The 10878-nt window shown below is 34.1% G+C and overlaps 1 protein-coding gene across 1 annotated transcript; it reads right to left on the reverse strand.

Annotated features, from left to right (window-relative positions):
- Nucleotides 1-63: 63 nt before the first annotated feature.
- On the reverse strand, nucleotides 64-6736 carry LOC106719993. Its single transcript, XM_014514497.2, has 4 exons — nucleotides 6619-6736; nucleotides 3469-3682; nucleotides 2905-3071; nucleotides 64-1730 (listed from the first exon to the last, which is right to left on the reverse strand). The coding sequence occupies exons 1-4, from the start codon at nucleotides 6643-6645 to the stop codon at nucleotides 129-131; spliced, it is 2010 nt and encodes a 669-aa protein (XP_014369983.2). The 5' UTR covers nucleotides 6646-6736; the 3' UTR covers nucleotides 64-128.
- Between the last annotated feature and the right edge of the window lie 4142 nt (nucleotides 6737-10878).

The following is a 10878-nucleotide window of genomic DNA, read 5'->3' on the forward strand; positions in this document are numbered from 1 at the left end:
GTGACAAATAGTTTGATGACAGAAAAGATCGATAGGAAAAGAAAAAATACTTTTTTCTGTAGCTTTCATTGACTCATTTGTCTTGTCACCTTTCATAAAATGTGAGATGGGACGAAAAGATGGTCGTTTCACTGGTATACACTGTTAATGAGAGGTTTACGGCGTTGCTCCGGAGGTTTATATGCGTGCTGATAGACGCTCGCCAGCCGCCAGTGCTCCGGGTAGCCGGTAGCGTTCGCATCGCGCCAGATACTAAACGGGGGCGCTAGTGTCGCTATCGTGTATGACTTCTTTGTGTACGGATGACGCATCTTAGGCATCTTTATGTTCTTCGAATCGCTCGAACTCACACTCTGCACGGAATTAGGATTCCCCGCCTTAAATGCGAACTTGTAGTCCTCCTTTTGTTTCGGCTCTTGCAAAATTTTAACACCGTTACAGGAAAAACAATGCTTATGCTTGACGTTATTCGAGGGATCTTTCGAATGTTTCGAAATTGACTCATTCGGTGAACTTTGATGTAATTTTCCCTGAGCTAGTGGTGTTTTATCGTACGATTCCAAACTGTTTCTTTTTTGATGAGCGTTAACATTATTATTTTTCTCGTTGTTTGAATTCCAAGCGTCTTTTACCGTTCGCAATTCATCAGGTCTTTTGCCGTTAGAGCTTCTGCTGACAGAGCTCGGCGTACCACAGCCGTGCACTCCGTCACATTTGTCGTTTCTGACGGACGTTGAAGAACTTTTTCTACTCGAAGACCTTGATTTGATATTATTAGCATTGTGCTGTGAGCAATATTGTACATCGCATGAATCCTTGCGTTTCTCTTTCGTCATATCTTTTTCGAAGTATGGAACCGGATGATGTCCCATGTCTTCCACGATTCTATTCTTATTAAAAATCGGGACGGAATGACTGACTGGATTTTGAATTTCCTCCTTTGGAGTGTGCACCATAGTAAACACTGCAGGGGCTTTAGAACCGTTAGAGCCATCGATATGTTTGGGCGGCGAAGGTTCCAATTTAGCATCATCGGGTCTAAAATCCCAACATATTGCGAGATCCATGAGAGACATTGGCTTTTTATATTGTCCTCCCAAATCCAAAGCGGACGTCGACGGACGCTGTTTTTTTTCGTCAACTTCGTTTTCAGTTTTTTTGGGGTCACAGGTCTTAGGTCTGTGGACGCGCATTTTGGTGCAGCACGTAGGCCCCGAGGCACCGTAACCCTTCCATCCAATAGCGTATGGCTTGACGACTATATCGGAATCTCGATGCTCCCCGACTTTGGTTAAGTGACGGTATCCTAACGTGTCAGGCAAGGGCTGATGCTCTAAGTTCCCAACGTGCATTTTCTTTGCGAATTGGAAATTTTGCGACACATTCACGTAAGGAAGTTTTGGGGTTTCGCTCTTTTTTTCGTATTTCATAGTCTCGTCGATTTGTTCATGGTGTTTAGCGTTTTCGGCAACTTTTCGCCAAAAATGATCTGTTGGATGTTCTTTAGGTCCGTGTATTTTCTCGAGCGAATCTTTTAATAAAATATCATAGCTTTCGTGTCTATTTTTTGGATCTGTTACAGAACCGGGGACATACGGGCCATGTCCGTTGCTATCGACCGGTTCGTTGTTGTCTGCTTGTAATCCTAAAGGGTCGTCCTCTTTGCGTTCGGAAAGGATATGAGATTCCTTATCGATATTTACATCCGCGTTAATTTCGTTATCTTGATCCTTTGTACAGACATGTAAAAATTGGTTAAAAGATACAATATAAATATGTATTTAAAAAAACATTTTAACAAGTAAAAAATGTATAAAACATAAAAGCATAAATAAATTATAATATGTCAAATATTACTAATGTATAAATTTTTCTATGTTGTATTTTTCTGGAGTTAGTTTGGGGTCTGGAGTTTTATTATAGGTTTATTTTTTATGTTCTTCTCGATCATGTTTATGGATCGGACACAGAAGTGGCTGAAACGAACATATTCAAATTAGTAATGAAATAAATTGCATCACTGATACTAGCATGAAAAAAAAACAGAAATATACTTTCTCGAAATGGCACAAAATATGTTTTTCGTCTAGACCGGATTTTTTTTAAAATACGATCACTTAATTACATATAAACATAACACAACACATTGTGTAATTATAAAAAAAATTATATTAGAACAATTACACAAGTATCAACATATCAGAGAATCGATGTCTCCATTTATCCCGAAACGTTAAAATCGTATTTAAACGCTTGTAAAAGAAAGTTAAGAGTGACAATTTAAGCTTATTCGATTTAAAAAATCTGTAATTGTGAATCACAGGATACGTAAATCTTATCTAAATTCTTAATAATACTTTAACAGTGTCTGTATTAAATTATCTTAATATCGTGCAGGTGTGTTATCTACAAGCGGCTAGCATTTTATCACAGCTTATTACCTAACGAACGACAACATTGTTGCTAGTTACGATTATATATTTTAAATTGTAATTAATATTAAATCAATTAATTAACGTTTTATGAAGTAAAACTACCTAGCAGTGGTTCAAGAAGTAGTTTTGTTGATTTTCAATAAAGTTTGAAAATTATTCAACTTTTAAAAAAGGAAGATTTCAATGCGTTTTCGTCTGTGTGATTTTTTTTATATCAAGTTAATATAGTGTACTAAAGCTATACATCCTGCCTTTAATAAATAATTAATATAATTAATAAATAATTTAAATAAAAATTTTACTATAGATAAAAATTAACTTAGGACATTAACTAAATGAATTCCATTTACACATAAAGTTAAAAGTGACGAAATTTACACTCACGTTTTACAATAACTATTAAAGTCCGCGGTAATTTATTAGTAAAGGCGCGGGAATATTATCTGTAGCCGTGTAAAGCGCGACTTACTTGGAACGGTTCTGTACTGGGCGCCTTTTCCTTTTCTTCAGTAACAGCTTTGCCACGCTTACCAGGACGCATGCGCATTGAAGTACTGACGACCTTGGGTCTTTGGACGCGGGGGTGCAACCAATCCGCAAATCTGTCAGCTGGTGGTTCCTTCGCTAGCTCCTCCGCTACAAAAGACATATGTTGATTTACTATTCAATTTGGGATATATTCCAGTACGTAATAATTGTTAAACATTCATACAGCTTGAATGTATACAAATTGAACGGAAAGCCAGTATCAGTAGGTCAGGTCACATGTTTATTTGTTGGATTCAATTCATGGAACGCATTGAATACGAATTCGCAAACTACTAACTAACATCAAAATATCTCGAATGTACTCAAGCACGTGAGTGTTGACAAATATAGAGCTACAGCAAGAGTCAGGACAAATCGATATTGTTGCGTTAAGAATTTATTTTTAGATACATGGAAAAACTTTCCAAATACTCTTTGTATAGACTTTGAAAAATTATATCAGTAACTAAGGTGAACTCAAATGTATTTGATTGGTATTCCTTACCAACTTTCCTATTTATTTTTCTAGGCAAGTCCCAAGTTCCCGTGAAGTGTCCGAAACACTTAGAAGATCCTTTTGGTGCTCCGGGTAGGAAGTGTCCGTTGATGTCGCAAATGGGCTTCGGGTCAGGTCGCATCTCAAGCGGGCGCGCACGAGTTGGTGACCATCTCCGCACTTGCCAGTTGCCCATTCTTTTAGGTGTTGTTTCTTGGTTGAACTGTAAGAAATGTAGAAATTAGGTAAACTACCCAAAGAACCAATATTAAATTCAAAGATATGCGTGAAGTCGACCTATCCATCCTAGACAAGTGTAGTTGATTAAGCCCTTGTAGCATTCTAACGCTGGGAAGGCTGGATGTAGAATTTTTTAAGAATAAAATAGCCCAGAATATGTTGATATCTGCTATTGTTACAATTTTGCAAGGGTTGTGTAAAATTAATCTGTGAACTTAGTTAAAATCTTTGTTGCAATTAGTAAAAGGCGTTGAAAGGCGTCTGTATTTTCATTCATCACTGATGCATAACGTGTGACAATGGCGGGAAACACGTGGCAAAGTCATTCAAATGTCGAAATGACATATCAAACACCAAAGACGTCAAGGCCCCAGTTCACCACTACTGTAATTGTAAAACTAAAAATATACCATTACTGTTTGAGTGTTTTTTAAATCGTAATTTAATTATGTATTTATTTTGTAATTCATTTTTTTTACTTTTCGATTTTATAAATGAAATCTAAACAACAATACAATTTGTGCTGGAATCAAAAATATGTTCAGGGTTCAAAAGTATATTGACTTCTTTCGTTCTTTGAAAATAACATGTTTTCTAAGTACCTTTACTAATAAAAATGAGTCTTTAAACATCAAGATATTCCAAACTCTAAATTAAAAGTAGAAAAGAAAAATTCTAAAAATAAAACAATGTAAAAGTCTTTTGAGCAGGTGTCAAACTCCCGTTGGCCTATTGTTATGACCATCCCTTCCGAGTACGGACAAAGGGTTGCAAATTATTATTTAGCCCATATATCACGCTCCCATTACCAACAAATAAGAACGGGTGTCATAATTTAGAATTATACTGTCGAGGGCTTTTATAAAGGATTTAAAATTGTTAGTTTATATTTTTAGGAATTAGTTCTATAACTAACGTTAAAAGTAATTTTAAATGCATAATATGTTTCCTATACAGAAATAGGAATTTTGAAAAATTTGCAGAGAAAGTCGAATTCACTGGCTACGGTGTTTTATAGTTATACAGATGTTTTGTTATTGGTGGTCAATTTAAACTGTCTTGACATCCTGTATATGGACTTTATTTAAGAGAATGGATTTAGAAATGGTATTTTTGTATTGTTGTAGTACAAGTTTTACCACAGTGGACTGTGGACTTTTACACAGGAGACTGGCCATAAACTCAAACGTAAGCCATAAAACGCAATACTGAATCAAAATTCTAAAATACTGATGTCGCATGTTACAGTAATGGCGTACAGCATGACACGTAATTTGCATTTAGTGTACGAATAAAACATGCTACATTTATGCTATGATTTATTACAAGTAAAATTGACATGTTTATAAAGCTGAATGCCAGAGACAAAACTTTTATTTAACTTAAAAAGCTATTTATGTGAATGATGTTTTATATCAGAATACTCGCATTTTCTTTTCTAATAAAATTATGATTGCTGTTAAATCTTACTAATATTATAAATACGAATGTTTAGATGGATGGATGGATGTATGTTTGTTTGAAGGTATCTCCGGAACGGCTCAACAGATTTTAATTAAATTTGGCACAGATGTAGAACATAGTCTGGAAGAACACATAGGCTACTAATAAAGTTTTTTTTTTTAATTCCGCTCAGACGGAGTCGCCGTCGACAGCTAGTATTCTACATTTGCCTTTCATTTGTCGTCTTCGATTCAATTTTTACAATAAATATGTCACTTTGAGAGACTAGCGAACCATGGAAGGCGGCGAATACGATCTTAAGTTTAAAGGTACCAGATGTAACAACCTCTTGCGTTGAAATAGTTAGCTACCCCAGTTATATTTGAACTAGGTGTTGCCCGCGACTCCGTCCGCGGGAAATTAAAAAACAACTTAAATAGTAGCCTATGTGTTCTTCTAGACTATGTTCCACAATTATGTCAAATATCAGCGAGATCAATGCAGCCGTTCTGGAGATACCTTCTAACAAACATACAGTCCATCCATTCGCATTTACAATATTAGTATTTGATGTGTTCATAAATCTATGAATGACGATCTGCCCTCGCCATGTGCCACTTTTATGCGCCCTATAAAAACAAAAATCTCCGAAAAGTCCACCAATGTCTCCTAATTCCGATTTGCAAAATATTTTGCTTCGTATTGTATTTTTAAACCATAGATTTAGGATGTACCAAAACAATTAATCGCATAGACACAAGTGTCATTAACTAAACGCCACCGACGCAAGATGTCAAACAAGGATTACCATCCCATACAAAGCGGTGAAAAATTGTCGACAACCCGTAAAAAACAATCTGCCCCTCAACAATGACCATAAATTATTACACAATTAAATATAAACCGTAGAGTCACTGAAAATAGAGTATAATTTCGAATGATGATTGGAAATATTAGGATATTTACTATGTAATTGGATGTATCTAACTGGGATTAAAGGCATTACAAATTGCGCGCAAATAAAAAAAGGTCTTAGCATTAATAGAATAGGGGAGTGTAATAGTGTTGCAGGTGCGCTTTAGTTAAAAAATACATGGGATTAGTTAATACGGAATACGACTGAAAAAACTACATCCGTGAAAGTTGTATTAATTAGAGACATAAAACAAATTTTCCTTTATTACTTAAGTAAATGCAACAATAAAAAAATATTACATCATAAACCTGAATTGTAACCACAGTTTTTCTAGCAATAAAGTTAAGAAAATTAAATTTAAAACGTTCATTACAGCTATACTTGAAAGTGGCGAAAACATACTGCAATAGGTTATGTTATGGGTATTTTGTATTTTAACATTTATATTTACTTTTACTTATACGAAAATAGACAAAAACTATTATTTATAACATATGAAATCTAAAGAAACATAAACTATAACTTGTTACCTAAGCTAATACATAAATTTAAGTATTTACCTGCCCACTATCAAAGTTAAAAGCCATCTTGAGGTTAAATTTCACTAAATATCACTTGTAAATTATAAAAAACGATTCAAATATATCACAGTTTTGCTCGAGGTTTGCCAAAATACGTCAAAAATATTGTAAACATGTCAAAATTCTTAAGAAAATCGTACGTTCACGTCATATTTGTCTACGGTTTGGAGGCTTCGTATGAACGTGGAAAATTGGGGGAAAACTATTGGCACAACCGTCCTGTTGCTATAGAAACTATTTAATTTGCGTAATGCACCCACGCAATATTCATATCCGATGAATATGTTCAAAAGAGACATTATTTAAAGCATTTTTAAATTTATACCGATCAAATTATTGATATGCTATCGTAAGTTCTCTTTGCTAAAAACATATATAGAAAAACTTTCACTAACACATTCATTGTATTTGTTAAACAAAGACATGTTGTTGTATAAATGTTTCGGCAGTGGGAAACGTCAAACATTCAGTTGTATGAAATGTAGACCTGGAAAAAACTTTAGAAGTGTCTGTTATAATCCAAAATTGAAATTTGTTATCTCGTATCAACTTTTCTAGCTTCTGGATGAGTTTTGTGTCTGAAAGGCATTAGTCCGAATAAAGTATTAAGAAAAACGATTTAACTTGATGCCAAAGGAGTTATTCTTAGTCGTCTATGAATTTCCTACAAGGCAAACAAAGTAAGAAAATACATAAAACTGTCAAGAGTTGTGAACAAACAAATTGCGTGTTCGGAAGCGATGTCACAATGAAGAGAATTAAGGTTTGCCGTGACCTTCAACATTACGCTTTATATTTTATTTGTTATGTATACAATTGTTTATTACAGCATTAATAATCTAATGCGAACCAACATTAGTTGGAAGATGTCGCCGGCAGGTACATGAATCTTTACATAAATTACGGTTTAAATTTGTATTTACTACCAGTGTCTACAAGACTCTACCTTTTCTACGGAAATTAACTTTGCAGGAATTTTGTTAATTACTGCCTTGCTTAGGAACCGCACAGGAAAATTAATTACACGCATAGGATAAAAATAATTTAGCTTTTTATTTACTTATCAAAGGATGGAATATAACATTCTTTAGCAACACAGTTAATTTCGGTGTTTTTGTTTTAAATTAGAGAATTGACAAATGTATGCTACAAATTTAGGGATTCTATTTTGTCTTAACTCGGTTTATTAGCCGACTTCATTTTATATATTTGAACGATATCTTTTCTGTGCGGTGAAAAAGCTTCTTGGTAACCCTACCATTGATCGTCGTTTATTTAAATACATTTAAATATGTCGCATGCTTTGGAAGGCATTAAATCAAGTCGCGAAGTTTGTTGAGGTTAACTTTAACCTTGAACTATAATGTTATTTTTAATGTCACGATTCTTGCTCTAACAAAACAGCAACGGCTAAAATGCTGCGCGAGCTTTTATGTGCTTACTAGCTGTCGCCCACAACTCCGTCCGTGCGAAATTACAAAAAACTTAATTAGTATCTTACGTGTTCTTCTTATGTTCTTCATCCATGCCAAATCAACGAGATCCGTTTAAGATTTCATACGAATTTTATTGACATTTGCATTGATAAGGGTCTATACCAGATTGTAGTTGGCAAAAGATAAAGACAAAGACATTTAAGCACTGGTAAAGAAAACTTAATCGTAGAATTTGTTTAGAACACGAAACGCACATAACATAGCAGCATAGGGAGTTGTAGGTATATACCTAATCACAAGGGCTCCCATAGAGACTATGTTATGTTTCATCAAAGAGACTGAAACCACCTGTAAAAAAAAACATAATATAAAACTATACATAAATAAAAAGGCTAAAAGTTAATGACCGACCTTGAAATGTACTTAAGTAAATTATCGCTAATTTAAAATATTGATTGAATGCATGCAATAAATTTTATTTAAATTGAATTCCTACCAGAAAGATAGTCTAATTAAATATCGTTAAAGTGTGATAAAGTACTCGTACCTACTGTTACAATTCGAATACCAAATAAAAGGAAACTAGGAACGTAATTTGAAGAATGTTATCGAATTTGCGTTTTTCAAAATTTCCAGAGTGCAAAACTGCTAAAATTATTTTTATTTTGAATCCGAAAAATTGAAAATATTTTAAACATACTTCAAAATATGAAAAAAACTATTATAATATTTTTCATCTAGCCAACAGATTTTCTTTTAATTCTGTACAAAACATAGTTTTTCACATTATTTACTTCATTTTGCATGCAAGACTTTTATTAGAAAAGATAAAATGCTACAGGCTTCTTTCCAGCTGTACCCTGAAAGTGTATCGATCTCTGAACGTGTTTGGTCGTTCATTATCCCACAGCACCTGATGCCCAGTTCGGGATCGATAGGCGGGGCCGAGCGGGATTGGAGGCTGAGCACGGGGAGGAGTCGGGAACACAGATGTAATCAAAGTAACAAGGATAACACTGACATACTTAATGCAAAAGGAAACTGACATGTATTTCTGATATAATTCTATTTTTTTTATACTTGAATCAATCGTGTAGATTTAAAACAACGTGAGAAAAGAACCGATCGCGTAGGACCAAGTCGATTGTTACAAATATTTATATTACTGTATTTATTCCCGTATACATTAAATGTAAATAAAATAAGATATTATATTTATTACTAAGTTTTTTTTTATTTGGCGCGAACGAAGTTGCAGCCAACTTCAAGTACAATAATAATCTGTGTATAATAACTTAATTGTTTTTCTAATCTGTTTTGAGGAACAACCCTCTGGATCTCCCGTTAGGCTCCGCCCTTCGGAGGGGGTTGTTCCATCCCTCTTTCGGAGGACTTATAAGCTGCATCCCAGTTCACATCTGGATCAGTGTGATTTTATATGGTTTTCTGTGACGTCCTGATAATTTAATGGTGACGTAATTTATGTGAAATTATTTAAAGATTACTTACTATAATTTTACGGCTTGTTTGTATCACAAGGTGAGTTAATAACACAGTATAAGATTTTTTTTCAATGTTACTAGTAAATGTTTCTCAAGCACGCAATTCCCGGTTCTCGAAGAATCCAGGAATATTTTTGAAATGTGGGTACAAAATTACATCGCACTTATGTATTCAACATCGCTCTTATGTATTCAAAATAATGATGGGATATTTTCCATAATTGCAACTTTCTTTTCCGTTTGGGATATTAATTAGTAGAAACCTAGACTTTTCTATACTTAGCCATCTTATTTTAGGTTATTTAAGTATACCTAATGATTGCATCTTACTATTATTAGGAGTACGAAACATGTTATTTTTAAAATACTTAGTTATTTTTTTTCCACTACCCACTTTATACTACATAAGACACATTAGAATAGGACAAGGTGGAAAAAGGTATTAAACTTCGTACGAAGTTCCACACCCACACCTCGCACTAAGACAAAATATTTATACTTTACGTCTGTCTTCTGTGAGATCAAAAATTAATGTGAGAAAATATTTCTCACATACTTGTACCATAAAAATGACATCTGTTATCAAATACCAAGATCTAATATACAATTATTACCGTATTTTACCAGGCGGTCATAAGTGCTTGAGGGGCAGAAAGCCCAATCGATTCGATACGGTTAGAAAGCATGATTCGATTACGTAAGGGCAGAGGGTAGCGAAGGCGATATAAAAAGAATAAATACGGATTTATTATCCCCTAAAGAGCTCGCTTAGTGCGAGGTGCGAACCCGTGATGTATTATTTATCCCGACGGATCTGCCCGCGGCCGGAGAATTTGATTTGGACGTGCACAAACAAACGTGCTGCGGTCGTAAAGGGTTACGGCGAACTTGATAGAATATAATTTCGATATGGTATAAATAAGAATCCTTTCAAGAAATATAAGTTAGAATCTTTTGTAATTATTTCATCGGGAGATAAAGGATTCAAGGACTTGATCGTAGTTTCATTTCCTAATAATTATTTTGGACGAGTGGCGTACCCATCCACAATAAGCTACTTATAATAGTGGTTTTATTAATTTGCTAATCTTGATAACTTTATATATTTTCAAAATATTGAACTTACATAGTTAAAACAATACATCAATTGGCATTATTTCATTTTAATGATACGCTTTTCCATCTCCAGTTCGTTTTTGTTTTGTTGCGAAACTATTTACCTGTAATTTTTTTAATTTGACAAAAAAATTGATGAAGATGATAATATTGTTTTATGAAAATATTATTTGAATCAGATAGGA

The sequence above is a fragment of the Papilio machaon genome, chromosome 14 (assembly GCF_912999745.1).
Source record: "Papilio machaon chromosome 14, ilPapMach1.1, whole genome shotgun sequence".
NCBI lineage: Eukaryota > Metazoa > Arthropoda > Insecta > Lepidoptera > Papilionidae > Papilio > Papilio machaon.